The sequence below is a fragment of the Aulonocara stuartgranti genome (assembly GCF_965226115.1).
Source record: "Aulonocara stuartgranti genome assembly, chromosome: 11".
Classification (NCBI taxonomy): domain Eukaryota; kingdom Metazoa; phylum Chordata; class Actinopteri; order Cichliformes; family Cichlidae; genus Aulonocara; species Aulonocara stuartgranti.
In genome coordinates, this window is record NC_138947.1 from 11437026 (window position 1) to 11452758 (window position 15733).

Genomic DNA, 15733 nt, shown 5'->3' on the forward strand with positions numbered 1-15733 from the left:
GATTGTTGCACCTGTTTCGCTGTCTCAACAGGTTGGACTCACAGCTTAGTGGTTCTTGTCGTATTCACATATCCTTATTTGTGCTGTTTAGCCTGTATTTTTATTATTTGCATAATAGGAATCCCTCTCATGAGAAACACAACAGAATTTATTTTTTAATTTTTCATAAAGCACCATGAAATATCTTATGAAAATGATTGTGGCTGCCTGCCAAGTGCGATTTCTAACTCAGGTAGAGGGGTAAATTGTACGTAAAATGCTGCTTGTGGAACCAACGCTATATTTTTGTAAATGATGCGTGAAATTAAGTCCATCTGATGATTTGCTGCTTATAAAAATATTGATTACACCTTTTTGGCTTCATCTCTCTTTGACTGTGTGACTATCCAAGATGTAAATGAAGATGTAAATTTACACAAATTTCATTTACGAGAGCGCGGGTGGAAAAGAGACTCAAACTTTAGTACCACATTCAAGCTAGTTTTAATAGGCACATTATGAAAAGTAACTGGGTCAATGAAAAAGATGGGGGGAAAAAAACAGGTTAAACATTGCTCTTCTACTCTTCATTTCCACCAATGAAAGCACAGATCATTATAACAAAGTGGAACACAGAAACTTGCGTGTAAACAGTTACTACAGCAGGGAGGAAGGAGGAAGAAGGGAGACGTAATGGGAGCATAACATTTACATTTGAGGAGATTTTTTTTTAACGAATAAGCAGAAGCACATCCTGTTGCTGACTTCTGAATGAACTTTTCCCACTGGCATATTTACAATGTAACATCCAGCTACTGACAGAAACATGCCTCATAAAAAGAATAAGCAATTGCCCAACACAATCTTTCTAGATGAAAGGAAAATCAATTTTGTTTAATTGATTTTGTCACATAGTAACAATTAAGATGTAGCTCACCCTGCTACTAACAACGGTGCAAACGGTTAGCTACAGTCAGCTTTTGATCTCCAGCAACTGTCTAGACTACCTGCTCTCCTCGCTGGCCTGACAGCTTCCTACGCTGACATGAGGTGAGTTCAGGTTTGAACCTGTTTTAGCTTTGAAGCCTTGCTCGACTGTCAGGGCACAATGCACGTTGCCTTTCGAAGAGCGAGATAGCCTGTAACAACATCAGTGGGCAGGAGACGGATGTAGGAGAACTCCTCAGAAGATGTGAAGCGCAGCTTTGTCTGTGGGTCTGTGTAGTTTGCCTGAGGAAAGACAAGAGAGATTACTCAGTGTGTTCTTTGTACAAGACTTGGCTAAAGTAATACTGTCCAACTTAAAACATTTTTTTTAGCAGAACGGTTACTCACAGGGAGTCCAGAGATGTCTGAGTATTTCTTGGCTGGTTTTAGGGATGGCGGAGCATCAATGTTGTAGTCTACAAACACAAAAGGGTCATAAGATGAACTACAAATTTGAAATGTACTGTTATCTGCACTATTTTCACAGAGAAGTGGCTTTTAAAGTCTCATCAGTCTCATTACTAATGCAGCAATTCTCAAACTACTGCATTAAAGATGAGAGTCGCTGCAGGTGGGATGCAGATGACTAGAACAAAATACAGAGCAAATCTTTGTTGGACAAAACAAATCCTTTTTTTTTGGGGGGGGGGGGGGGGGGGGGGTAAGTGGTAATTTGTGCTTTTGCTTTAAAATGGCAAATCATTCTCTTTTTATTTAAAATGTCAGCTTTGTTAGTCACATTTTAAATACAAAAAAATGTGTTTTGGTATTAATTCACCACCATTTAATAAAATGGAAATGGAGCTGGAATTGTTTATAGCTGACAAATGCAAAAATGACTCCAGTTAAAAGAAGAAACTCACAGTTGGGATCATTGAGCTTCCAGGGTAAGGTACGCTCCAATGCCAGAATCTGTTTGAGGTTCTTCCAGGTCCGGTTCTTTTTGCCTGCTGCTGCTCCGCCAATTCCCGAATGCTGCCAAGATTAGAAAAGCGGAGGGAAAAAAGAAGGAGAATAAAAATTTAAGGAGAAACAAAGGAACAGGATGAACTCAGATTCATGCAGACATATGCACCCACCATGAATGTGTGGTCTTTAAATGGTGGAGGCTTTACAGTGGACTCTGTGATGGTGCTGGTTGGACCGCTGTCCGCCGATCCCACGGCCTTCACCTCAGCCACCGTCTCTACTGTTGTCATCTGATAAGACACAACAGTTAGATATACAGCAAACATGTTTGACTTAATTCACATGTTCAACATGTTATGCATAAATGGCAAAAGTTGGCTATACCCAGCTTAGACTGAAACCTCAGGTGCTTACAACAAGAAAAATAGCTTACAATCATACCTGAGCAGGAGTAACAATGCAAAAGAGAATTTGTTTTTTTAAAAAGAAAATACAAAATACAAACATAATCTATGACAAAAAAAAATTATATCAGGAATGTCTCAAAATCATTTTTACACAACTAAAACAAATGAATAAATCCAAAAGTCTAAAAAACTTTAATTCACTGAGAGTTGTTAAACATCAAATTTACTAGAAATGCACTAGTTGATTGGCCAGGGCCCAGGACTGGATGATTTCCAGTGGTTAAGGCCCTTTTCGATGACTGATCAGCCTCCCACATGACCAGTTGTGAGCCATGCGTGCACACACAGACACACAATGACATGTCGTTAGCGTGGAAGCTCCTCACTGTGATCGAGGACATGAAGATCACCAAAGTTAACCACAGGGGGACTAGTATGAAAATCCTCATAACAACAAACCTAATAACAGGTGTCAAAGCTCAGAGCCTTGGTATGTGCAAAAGACCAAATCAAGTATGAGCAAAATATAAAAAAATGAGAGAGGAAAGAGAAAACGGATGATGTCCTATTGCCTGGTAAACATGCTGGAAAATAAGAAAAGTACATAACACTGGTTTTGTCACATAAATCTGTTGCAGCCGCTTTCTTTGGTAAACTAAAATCTGTCAGGTAAAGCTTGGTCTGCATCAGCTCATTTTCCTGTTAATCATCTGTACCCGTTTCCAGCAGCAAAGCACTTTATTTTTCGTTGTGTGAGTGAGAGAAGATCCTGTAGCTTGCTGCCGTTTGGGGCAACTATAAACTTTAATCACTTCTCTTATTGTGAAAATAATATTTAGAAGAAAAGAAGACTTTAGTTTACATGTGCAGTCAATTATAGTTCTGAGAAGGAAAATCGGAGGTCACAATTTAAAAATTGGCAATCCGAGTCGGTGCATTTCTGCCTTTGAAGTTTGATCGTGCTGATTGTTGGTTTGTTTGTTTTTTTATGGACATATTTTTTATTATTACCTAACTCTTGGTGCGAGTTTTTGATAATGACAAAAAGACGTTGCAACACACCTGAGGTGTTTTACTGTGCCTCGGTTAGCTTTTACCTGTGCCTGGGTTGTTGCTGTAGTAACCACTGGCTGCCCTTTCTTCTTCTTGCTGCTGTTCCCGGTGATCTGCTGAGTGGCTGAAACAGCGGGACTGCCGGGACGTTTCTTCCCACGGAAAGCGGCGGTGCTGGCGGCTGGCGGGGGAGTCTTGACGGTTATAGGGATCTGAGTTGCCATAGGTGGTGATTCTGGAGCAAAGTACCTATAATATATAATTATAAACGTTGTTTTCTCCCTCGGCACTTAGCATGAGCCAACCACTATCCTGATCGTAAACAGCGTTTCACCCGGATGTGGAATCAATTCATTTCCGCCTACGTAAGCCGCTAAATAGTTGACATTAATATTTATTGATGATTATAAACTATACTGTGTTAACCACTAATTGTAAAAACATAACATATATATGTTATTAAAATTATATAAATAATATACAAATAAATATATATATTTATGTTACCTCCACCCTCCACATCTTCTTGAGCTCTTCTGTGAGCCCTTAGTACTTTTCCATCTCCTGGTGTTCCTTCTTCCTAAGGTTCCTCACGTCAAGTCAACTCAAAATTTATTTCTATAGCACATTTAAAAGACTAGTGTACATCAAAGTCCTTCACAATAAAACCGCAATGTGGGCAGAACAAGGAACAAATAGTTAAAATTACATTACATGGTGTAGTGCAGGCTGAATGAAAGTCAAACTAATTTGCATCGAAAGTGAACAGGTGAACGATTGAATTGATTCCGATGTACGGATATCAACTGGGAGATTATTCCAGAGTCTAGGGGCAGCAATGGCAAAAGCACGGTCACCTCTGGTTTTTAAACGAGAACTTGGTCGCATTAGGAGCAGTTGGCTGGAGGATCTAAGTGCTCTCTTTGGGTTGTACAGATCAAGGAGATCAGTTAGGTACCTAGGGGCCAGGTTATTCAGAATTTTAAAAGTGAGCAGAAGGATTTTGAAATCAATGTGATTCCTGGTGGCATAGCTACGTTTATCACTACGACTGTCTTCTTCTGCTTGTCCACCACTACTATATCTGGTTTGTTCGCCATCACCATTTTGTCCATCTGTATCTGGAACTCCCACAGGATCTTACCTCGGTCTCAGCTATCTTAGCTAGAACTTAGAACTTAGACTTCAAACTTTTTTTAATTGTCATTGTGCAGTTTCTGGCACAGCGAACTTGGATAACAGGACCACAAAGGTGCGAAAGTAAAGAAAACAATATACAAAGAAGAAGAAGCAATATATATGTATATGTGAGTAAACTATATACATGGTGTATGTGTAGAAACATTGAAACAGAAACATTGTGGGACTGTATACAAGGGGTCTGTGGTCATTTAGGATGGGGATGGTAATTCCACTGAGAAGGGGTGTCTCCCATTTTTACCTCGGGACTTCCAGGTCTACTCGGCACAGATGTTCTTGTATACTATCCCGGCCACTTGGTTCTGGCGTTCCATGTATGCCGTGCCTGCTATTTCTTGCACCCTGCTGTTATGTGCTGGATTGTCTCAGGGGCGTTTTTACACAGCCTGCCTGGGTCTTGCCTGATCGTACTTAGGGCTTGTTCCTGTGCTGCCATGATTAGCGCCTCTGTGCTGTCTTTCAGTCCAGCTGTGTTTAGCGACTGGTAGGATTTCTGGATGTCAGCCACTTCCTTCATCTGCTCGTGGTACATACCGTGCAGGGTCTTGTCCTTCCACGATGGTTCTTCTCCTTGCTCCTATTCTTTCTTGGGTTTCTGCTGATTGAGGTATCCACTAAGCACACGGCCTGTTGTGGCCGTCTTCCTGATGTACCCATGGATGTTTGTTGGATAGTGGTTCTGACACGCACTAGTCCTCTATGCCCTTTCTTTCTCTTATCATACAATTTCAGGGTGCTGGATTTGGGGTGAAACCATGGCCAGAAGCTTCCTTGACTTGATGTCACTGGCTTCTATCTCCTCCTTTGGCCAGCTTATCATCCCAGAAGGGTACCTGATTATCGGCAGGACATAGGTGTTAATGCCTTAATCTTGTTCTTTCCATTCCAGAACTTGCCTGACCCACTGCACGTATTTGGTGGTTCCGGCTTTTCTAGCAGCTTCTTCATGGTTCCCATTTGCCTGTAAGTTTCGCAGACCTCAATGTCTGCAATGTTGCCTATTGATAGTGCAATCCCCTCAGTTCTGACTACCTTTCTTCTCTTTGTTACCATCCGACTGCACTTCTCAAACCCCAATGACATTCCAATGTTGCTGCTGTACATCCTAGTGGTGTCGATGAGTGAATCAGTGTGTCGTTCATTCCTGGCAAACAGCTTGATGCCGTCCATGTAGGTGCCTGATAGTTGCTCCATTCCATAGTTTGTATCCTTAACCACTCGTGTCAATGATCTCACTGAGCTGGTTCAGAACAGAACAGAATATGCAGAACAGCAGAGGGGACGTGTCTTTGGTAGATCAATTGGCTTGAAGTTGGCCTCTAGTGTTGTTCACCACATCCCCATTGAGTTCCTGATGAAGGCTGTTGGGGTTCCTTTGATCTTGTATAGTTCTTTTATATATTTATTAACTCCAAAGCTGTCTAACTAATGTTTCCCCTTTTAAACATTGTAAGAGCCACTTTGCATTCAGTTGAGCAGCCACAGGTCCTGTATCTTTTTGCAGCGTCCTTGTTCTTTAATAATGTAGTTGTGCAAGATTTTGCATTTGTTTGTTCCCCTGAAAGCCTGTGTTCAAAAAATGTTTGCATTCTACAAGTACAACCACTGGATATAAGGTCACTGGTGACTCAGAGGCTCTTTCTGAAATGCATGGCCTCTGAAATAAGAACATGTATTACTTGAAAATATGTGAAGTTCCCATATAATCAACACTGACTTTTAGAGGATGGAAAAATGACAGTGTTCCCCTTGCTGTGGCCTACCTTCCATATATTCCACAGAAGGACTTTAAACGAATAATAAAACAAGCAGATTTTACTGTGACAACATCATAGAGCCACTGAAGCTGACGCTGAGAGGAGAGATTGATTCCACCAAGAACATTAAAAGCCTACAGATTTTATGGTCACGCTGCTAATCCCGAGGGGAAATATAGTGTGGCCACACTTCTGTACATGGACATGAAAACGACACAACAAGAGAACTGGAGTCTCATAAACCACTCACCAGGTCCTTGCTGTGTGTAGTTACAGTATTTATTGCTTCACCAGTGAGCTGCCCTAATGGATGACATCAAGCTTCAATCAGTATGAAGCTCCAGCATTTACTCCATTTAACCTGTGAGCCTCATCAAACTCTTTTATCATTTTGCATTGTAATAATTCAGTTCACATGTATTTTTGAAATTATGTAGAAAGGATTCTGGAATCATGAAACAAAATTTCTCATTTACTCAGAAAGTGTAATAGTTTTTAAAAAGCTATGGATCTGACGGGGGGGGGGGGGGGGGGGGGGAATCGAGACTGTAAGGTTCTCTGAATTAAGAATTTCAGTTTAATATTGTGCTTTCTGTGTTAGCCCTGTCATAGGCTGGCAACCTATCCCCCTGCCCTGTCAAGCTGCAGGTTCTAGCACCCCTGTGATTCTGTACTGGGAGAACAGATACCGTGGATGGATGGATGGATGGATGGATGGATGCCTGCAAATTAGTAGAGACTCTGTTAGTCTCCGCTAAGTATAAGTATGAATCAGCCTATTTTATAAGATGGAAAAATGATAATGTGTCCCTTTTTGGGCCTTCTCTAAATTCAACTTAATTCCTTTGAAGGATTTTAAAATATTGCTCATTATTTTCAACCCTGTACTAAAAAGAGCAGTAGTAAATTATTAATATTGAACATTTTAATGTTAAACATTACAACTATTATCACAAAGGGATGTCAGTACTGTTGTCAGTGTTCTTCTTGAATGTAAGTTAACATATCCACTGTATCTGAAAGAAGCCAAGAAACAGAATGCGTTATTATTTGATTGTTAGACTTGACTCTCCTAAAACCAATACCACCTTCAATATAGCTGTCAGTAGGCTTAGCAGTGACAGAAAAAATCCTGTCAGTGGAACATTGCTGCCACCATGTGTTGTTCAGGAGGTACCACACAACTGGAGGCAAACCATAAAGAATCCCTATAAAAAGGGGTTATACTGAGTGAAAATACATACTGAAGGGCGGCCAGGTGCCCAGTATACGTGGGACTGTACAGCATCTTTAATCATTGTGCCCCTTTGCACTCATTGAAACAATGACCCTCATTTTTATTAGCTCTAACTTGCAAAAATACATTTATGAGTTGCATCCGAAACTCAACGGCTATTATCGCACAACAGTTGCTGAAATAACAGCTAATAGTTATTGAATTATTGAATTAGAACCAAGGAATACACAAATGCACAAAGACACATGTACATACTTGTACATGTGTACGTAAGACCTTTAATGCAAATTTTAGGCTTTCTTGAATACTTCCTGTGGTTTCTTAGTGAAAGAGTTGGGAAAATTGCATTCAGATAAAATGCAGTACATTTGTTAAACCTTTAACTTGTATAATTTTGTTGTTTTGGGTTTTTTTAAGTTAGAGATTGGAGATTTTTCAGAATAGCTCTCAGCAATAGTAACATGTCCTATATTGCACCACATAAATAGTCTGTGGCCCACATTCAGTTTGTTGGTATCCGGTCACCCTATTTAAGGAAAGTTTCTTTTTTAGATTCTCAGTAGACTCAAATAATAATGCTGCAAAGGGTTACAGTGAGTTTTTCGTGACCTTGTTTCATTTTACTTTGGAGGCTTTGATTACACTATACAAACTCGTAATCTTTCCACACTCAGATGTTTTATTCTCTATTTGAGCTCCAGATATGTTCGTACAAATTTCCAAAGACAACAGTATTTCTTTCTTTCTTTTCTCTTTTTGGCAATAAGATTACATGAACTGTGGGACTAGACTTTCTCTTATTTCCTAAGAAATCCATAGTACTGCTTGCTTAACTTTTTCCTTCCTGCAAAGATTTCTGCACCAGCTTACAGCCTCTTATCTTGAGTCATAAGGTTCTGTGCTGCTATCTGCTCTCATTCTACAAATTACATACAAACATATAGGCTGATGTCTGTACAGATTATCAGGCATCTCAGTCATGGTATGTCCACAAGAGCTAGGTCAACCGCAACTGCTTTAGATCTCCAAGCAATCTAAGCCCATTTGCTCTTTATCATATAATGTGGTTTCCAGGCATTCTCCCTTGTGAAATGAAGCACTAACTGCTTGCAACCCCGTCACAGTATTCCACTGAAATTCCACAAGAAAGGAAATATATTTATGCAGCGGTTAAAGAAATCCAAAAATGTAATCGCCTTTACTTCCCATACATTTCATTGCCCCTCACATGTGCCTATCCAAGTGAGCATGGTAAAATAATAATACATTTCTACTGAACAGTCAAGGGCACAATTTGACCCAACTCATTCAAGCAATTCTTATGAAATTTAGTTTATCACTATATGCTTATCATTCAGGGAGAATACACTGGGACATTGGAAACACTACATCAATGTTATTCACTTCACCTGATGGTGCTTTTAATTATGTTGCTGTTCAGTGTGTGTCTGCAGCCTGAACTGGTCTACAGTAATCTACTTGTTGATCAGAGCATTATGCCATGCCTTGGGAAGTACATGCTTGTGCTCTTGTCATTCAGTCACTGTGTTTTACACAAACACCTTTGAGGGGGAAGTGCCTCCAGCAAATCCATCATTCTGTGCTGGCCCACCAGGGAAGAACCTGTCAGCATTTAGCCAGCTTACACAACAAAGATCTACCACATCCAAATTCAACTCGGTGCCCTCCGAGCTGCTGGGAAGACCTTGATGAACTCAAGCTGTGTGTATGTATTTTAGACACACACAGAGGAAGACTGCTGCTGCTCAGCTACTTTTCTTTCCCCGTCCTCACTGTGACTGGAGGACGAGGCTCACCAGGGAAATGCTGATTCAGAAGGTCTTTCCAAATGCCTCATTCATTTTTCAGTACTGAGACACTGCTGCTGCCAGCTACATCAATAAAGTATATCTAGAGACTCTACTTAAGCTCAATTGCAAACATATATGAATGTTTTATGGCTCAAGTTATGAGATGTAGCTGTGGGGCACTGGACCTGCACAAGCTACTTCTAATGAACACATCACCTGCTGTATTTGGTCAAACAGTCGTCTGGAGCAGCAGGGCAGAACCACCAACATCAAAGTAAAAGATTTGGCACCAGCTGTCAAGCGTACAGCCTAAACTCACCTGGGTGCCACACAGAGCTCTTCTTTTCAACAAGGAAAGCTGTTTTCTGTTGCTCTCAAGTATCCTGTTGCTAAAAAAAAACGAGAAAAAACAAAAGCTTTTATTGGGGATTTTCTGGTGGAAAAATGCACACATGCTGTGAGCAATTTTATAGAACGTTGTGTAAGCCAGTGAGGTAGCTCTCTGCTCTAGTGGCTCTGTGTGGTATGGGAGGCAAACATGTAAGCCGCAACCTGAAGCAAAACTTATTGATCTATGTAAGCAGGCCATTGACTGGTGCTGGGTGTGTGTCAATGTCTCTAATGGGAATGGATAGCGTTTGTGTGTGTTTGAGCACAAGCAGGCCTGTACGCCTGCCTGGATCCTTCCTAGCTTATGTGCATTTGTATATATTTGATTATCACTTAGATATGAATGAGCGCACGTGTTGAAGCAAAAAAAAAATGTACAGTTGAAAAAAAGGCTGCTTTAACCATCATAAGATCCGCAAGATCACCGGCAACCTGTTGTAAAGGTAAAGGTAGGTTTTGTTTATGTTTACATCTAACTTTTAATGGATTTTTACCATTTGGCATACACAAATGGAAATCATATAAGAGAATAACTCTAAGAACCAAAATGCATGACTTAAGACTTAACTTAAAAGATAACATCTTCTACTTTGTGAAATGATGCTGGGTTAGGATACAATAATCAATGCATATGCAAAATCTCCAAAACTGGCCAATGTTGACTGTGGTATCAGTAGAAAGATGAATAAAACAAAACAAAACCACCCCCTTTCCCCCTTAGTTATACTTTGTATTGCATAAACAAATGCTTGCATTGCATTTAGTGTCATTCTAAGAGGTGCATCAGTGATATTTTAGCAGGTGACATTCTCCTTTCCTACTCCAAGGTTTGAGTTTAAAACAGCAGTGTCGTCCCCCCCCCCCCCCCCCCAATCCCACAGGCTTTAAGCTGGGGTTTTTTTGTTGGTTTATTTGCATCTCATGCTGATTCAGGCTATTTATCTGTTTGTTTTGTTTTGTTTTTTGGGTTTTTGGTTTTGTTTTGGGGTTTGTTTGTTTTTTTTTGGGGGGGGGGGGGGTTGCACATGTGAGATTTAAATATAGAAAAGAAAAAATAACAAGATTGTAGGAACTTTTTGTAAATGCATAATGACTAACACAAGATGGCAAGCTTGTCCGGGGAAAATGCAAATAGGTTGAGCATGTGTGTGTGTGTATCACATATTTAATCATTCACTGTGCTCAATGCTGCTTTTTGAATACACCGTGCATGTCCTGACCTAGAAGTGCAGCTGTATTGCTATTCACATCTCATCAAGTCGAGGCAGAGTGTTTTCTGTCTGTGCAGGTAGAGCGATGACTCATAAAAATGAGACTTGGCTCCTCGCTGACTTCATTAAGTCCAACGGGAGTTTGGCACCCGCGCTGACACAAACCAATTTGCATGTGCAACCCTGAGAGAGTGAACCAACACCATATCTTGCACAACATATGTTGACCGCGGTGTATCTTTCAAAATTACATCCGTGTCTGCTTTGCCAATGTGAAACAGAATTTACCGTTGTAGGCAATGTGCGAGCAATAAATTGGTATGAGTTGAAGAAAATGAACTCACTGAGGCAGACAGCTAGCTCTGCCCAGCACTGGAAATGGTGTGAGCGCTCCCAACTGCTTCTCTTGTTCTGGTAATAAATTGTGACAAAAAAGGTTATGTTTTCAGTCAAGGCATCTAAACACTCTTGATGGAGCAGGTAATGGTGAGCAATACTGTTGACATCTTATTTATAGCTTCTTGTAACTGAGCGTGTCCCATTTCTCCCTTTTCCTTTTGCCAGAAAAGAAGCGCCCATTCACCTTTCTCTGCTTTTCCTTCTTTTTTCTGTGCAGCTTTTTATCCTCTCTATATAGCAATACATGAAAAGCCATTAGCTGGATCTGAGGTCTCACTGGATTGATGGTATGTGTGCAAGTAGTGGCCTATAAAAACAAGCTGAGGTAGCCCTCTTTTAAAATTACCTATTAGTGCTTCCCATCAGTTCATGACCAATTTGTTGTTTATTCCTATGTATTCATATAAAACTATATTTTATTAAAACTGTGACAGAAAGGATGAAAAATGTGAGTAAATGGCCTGATACAATATATTGCTTTCAGCAATATTTCCCAGTTGATATTAAACTTCCCTGCATCCTCAAGACACTATTAACTAACGTCCTGATGGAAGCAGCTTCTATTATTAGGGATAGATACGTTACGGATATATACTCACTGGTCATTTTCCTAATACCTATTTGGACCCTTTTTGCCTTCAGCGCTACTTTAATTCTTTGTGGCATAGACTCAACAAGGAGCTGGAAACACTCCTGTGTGATAGCATCGCACAGCTGCTGCAGGTTTGTTGGCTGCACGTCCATGATGTTAATTTCCTGTTCCATCACATCCCAAAGGTGCTCTCCTGGATTGAGATCTGGTGACTGTGGAGCCCATTTGAGTACAGTGAACTCACCACAGTGTTCAGGAAACCAGTGGGAGAGTTTGAGCTTTGTGACATGGCTCATTATCCTGCTGGAAGCAGCAATCAGAAGATTGGTACGCTGTGGTCATAAAGGGATGGAGGCAGTCAGCAGGCTATGGTGTTTAAGAAGTGCTCAGTTGGTGCTAAGGGGTCCAAAGTGTGCCAAGAAAATATCCTCCACAGCATTATCATCGCCATTCTTGTCTGACCTCTGGCATCAACAAAGGCATTTTCACCCAGAGAAAATGACTCACTGGATGTTTTCTCTTTCACACACCATTCTCTGTAAACCCTAGAGATGGTTGCAAAATCCCAGTAGATCAGCAGTTTCTGAAACAGTCAGACCACCTCCTCTGGCACCAACAATCACGTCACATTCAAAGTCACTTAAATCAATTATTATTCCAAACTTTCTGCAAAGCTTTAGTTGAAAACGAAGGGCTTTCTGCATCTGCTTTAGGCTTTTGAATGTCTTGAATTTGGCTTACTAAATGTAAATGAACCCACCCAGTAAAAGATTAAAGAGCTTGTGCTGATGAACTAAGGGCTATAACAGTAAGTAAGGCAGGTTTTTAACATTGCAAAGTTTCAGAATGTATTTTTTCCCCTACTGATGAAACAGCAAAAAGGGTTTGCTTTTAAATTTTGCTCACCGACTGAAACCTAACTATGTAGATTTTGCATGTTCTCCCTGTGCCTGCATGGGTTGTCTTGCAGTCTGAAGTTGATTGCCTTTTCTCTGTTTTGGTCTTGTGACAGGTTGAGATAGGATCAATTGAGTTAAAAGAGCTGTTTTTTGAAGGAAACACAGTAGCTTTCCTGACAGGTGTGTTGCTTAAAGCTTCCTTCTTTGGTTAAAATAATAATGATAATAATAATAATTTAATTGAAATTTTAAAAAAAAAAGTCCATGCCTTGCAGATTTACAATACTCAGTGCTTTCTGACTCCTGAGTTGGACATTAATTTCAAATGAGAAACAGACATTTACTTAGTTTTCTTCCTAAATATGAATATTTCCCACAAGGGAGCTGTAGGAAGGAGAGGGCCAGTTAATACCGTGTTACAAGTGTTGCAGTTCCAGAAGTTTTCACAGGAATCACCCCCTGCTCATTTATACCGCGTGGTTAATAATTATAGGCTCATTACAAGCACCATCTCACTGATCTGACTTTGGGCTTATTATTAAAATCATTATTACTATAATTATGACCTCTATAATGTTTGTTTTATAACACATCACTCACGTCACACGAGCTCCAAAATGCATCATTCACACTAACAAGTAGGTTTCAATCAATGAAAATATGCGTAAATAAATAGTGGTGATCAATGAACTGAAATTTTCTCTTTTTTGGACTGTGTAAAAATAAAAACAGGGATCAGTTACAGTATTTCTTCCGGGTTGTGATAGTCGAAGGAGGGATGAGCAGTGATGCTGCCTGTGTTTGCTCCGCACATCAGCAGCCCTGCTCCTCTCTCTCTCTTTCCCTCTCTCTCTCTCTCGCACAGACCCAGGCAGAGGTTGTACGTCCGCTCCGGGAGAGAGAGCTCACACCGCATAGCGCTACAGCCGCCTGACACCGACAGTCCTACCGCACGCTCTTTTCAAATGGATGTCTCCTCCGTTCATGCCTTTTGACACCGGAAGGTGCTCCTGTAGCTGCGTGAGAAACACCTCATCCCTTGCTTGTTTTCTTAGGTAACTGCCTTCTCTCGACGACACAGAGAGAGCCATACTCACCCCCCTTTTCTTTCCATCGTTAGCCTGCTAAGCTAGCTAGCCCGCTAACTTAGCGGCGATACTTTGTATCGAGTCGGTATCAGTTTTCTGCCTGCGGACTCTTTGCGCCACGGCTGATTGAGGTGACCAGTCACTCTAGGTAAGGTGAAAATACTTGTTTTAACACCAATTGCAGTGATTGTTGTTTCCTCTCTTAGCCACATAGTCATTTTTGGAGGGTTGCTTCTGCCCAGTGACCCCCCTACGGTTATCTGGTAGCAGGCAAGCAGCCGCCGTTATGGCAAAGCGGGGCTTGTTGACAGAAGCAGCCGAGCAACAGGGATGCGATGCGACTCTCCGCTTAAGGCACAGATTGCCACTTTGCTTTCAGGTGAATTAACCGGTAGATGCTGTTCCACAACCGCACCGAAACACGCCAAGTGAAGGGAAAGCTGCTTCCCTGATAACGGTGCTCATAAATACTTTTTTTCTATCCATCCCGCGTTAGCGTTCAACCGTGACTGTTGATTTGTAGCGCGAATGGGCCACTGCCGGGGTCAGTGCTATCGCACACTTGCCGCATTTGACTGCAGCGACTTGTTTCCCCCTACTAACGGTCAATTCAAATGAGTGCTAGTTATCAAGTTTTCCTGACTGCTCTGTGATCTCACCCAGTGAGATCAAAAGAAAGCGTCTGTTTAAAGTAGAGCATAATGGTTACAGTGGAATGTGTATCTGCTCTTCCTTTTGCTCTTTTCCTCCTTTCTGAACATTTTAATGCTTCATTGTTGCATCACAACCCGAAAAAGATGATGTGTAAACCCGGAATTTAACCTCTGATTGGTCTGTTGTTGTGCGCCTAATAGAGGTCAGATGACTTTAGCTGGGAAAAGAGAAGAAAACTAGCCAGTGCAAATTTGAAGAGGTTAGTCACTTTGAATGTAACGCAGTCACTAAAAAGACTTTGTAAAGGGTTACTTAAAGCATGTGGGGCCTGATGTGTGCGTGTATGTATGAGTGAAAGAAGAGAGAATGTGCGGGCATTAACAATGCTGTAATTATCTCAGAGATAAGAAAATGGATCCACTATCAATCCTGCAAGACTCGGCAGCTCTGCACAGCAGAGCTGATGAAGCTGTAGGATTGACAGGGAACCAATTAAATTAATCTGTCATGTTCCTTAAAGGGAGAGAAAAGAGGAAGCATGTATTATTTATCCTCTCTCTCTCTCTCTCTCTCTCTCTCTCTCTCTCTCTCTCTCTCTCTCTCTCTCTCTCTGTGTGTGCGCGCGTGCGTGCGTGCACACACTCGTGTGGCATTGCCTGTAAGAGTGCAGATACGCCGTGTTGCTTAAGGGAAGCTGTGCGGTACCTTGTTCACTACCTGTAGCAGCGGTCCCATGGTGCAGGCGAGCTCAAGGCTTTGATCATTTTCAACAGGATTATCTGTGTGGTAGCGCTGACTACCAAATAGAAGAAGAAATAACCTGACCACATAGTGCTTGGCTTCCTTGAAATCTATATGGGAAGTTGAAGTTGTGGAATCATAACTGGGGTTTTGTGCCATGTTGAGGATCTTTGCCTCAGAGCTGGATATCTAAACTTAGGCTTGTGTTATAAGGCATGACTATCCAGCTCTGAAAGGAAATGAATCATGTTCCTCATTTCAAGGCTGTGGAGTCTGCATGATGTGTTTCCTGCCCTGTGTTGCATTGACTGTGTGTTCAGGCTGTAGCAGATTTGCATCCGTGTGTGTATGCTTGTGTAACCATGTTTGTTATGGCTGACTTGAGAGTCTTTCAAACTGGGAACATTTTGGCCAATCTG

General features: G+C 41.2%; 2 protein-coding genes across 3 annotated transcripts in view; one reads left to right on the top strand and one right to left on the bottom strand.

Moving 5' to 3' along the window:
* Window positions 1-466: 466 nt before the first annotated feature.
* On the bottom strand, window positions 467-3669 carry ino80c (INO80 complex subunit C). The gene is made up of 5 exons (XM_082552953.1): window positions 3380-3669; window positions 2046-2165; window positions 1830-1941; window positions 1315-1382; window positions 467-1209 (listed from the first exon to the last, which is right to left on the bottom strand). The coding sequence occupies exons 1-5, from the start codon at window positions 3557-3559 to the stop codon at window positions 1078-1080; spliced, it is 612 nt and encodes a 203-aa protein (XP_082409079.1). The 5' UTR covers window positions 3560-3669; the 3' UTR covers window positions 467-1077.
* Window positions 3670-13622: 9953 nt separating this feature from the next.
* The window catches only part of galnt1 (UDP-N-acetyl-alpha-D-galactosamine:polypeptide N-acetylgalactosaminyltransferase 1), a 56775-nt gene continuing 54664 nt past the window's right edge, over window positions 13623-15733 (top strand). Inside the window, exon 1 of one of the 2 annotated variants that reach the window (XM_082552063.1) lies at window positions 13623-14067. The gene's annotated coding sequence lies outside the window, so the exon portion shown is untranslated. The remainder of the gene's footprint in view (window positions 14068-15733) is intronic. The other variant, XM_082552064.1, reaches the window with a different exon arrangement.

What these genes read in the sequence shown, in the direction of transcription:
- ino80c (XM_082552953.1), bottom strand. Translation starts at nt 3,559, where the DNA reads ATGGCAACTCAGATCCCTATAACCGTCAAGACTCCCCCGCCAGCCGCC. An exon ending in CAGCAACAACCCAGGCACAG is followed by an intron (nt 2,166 to 3,379) that starts GTAAAAGCTAAC and finishes GTGTCTTATCAG; the next exon opens with ATGACAACAGTAGAGACGGT. An exon ending in CAGACATCTCTGGACTCCCT is followed by an intron (nt 1,210 to 1,314) that starts GTGAGTAACCGT and finishes GTCTTTCCTCAG; the next exon opens with GCAAACTACACAGACCCACA.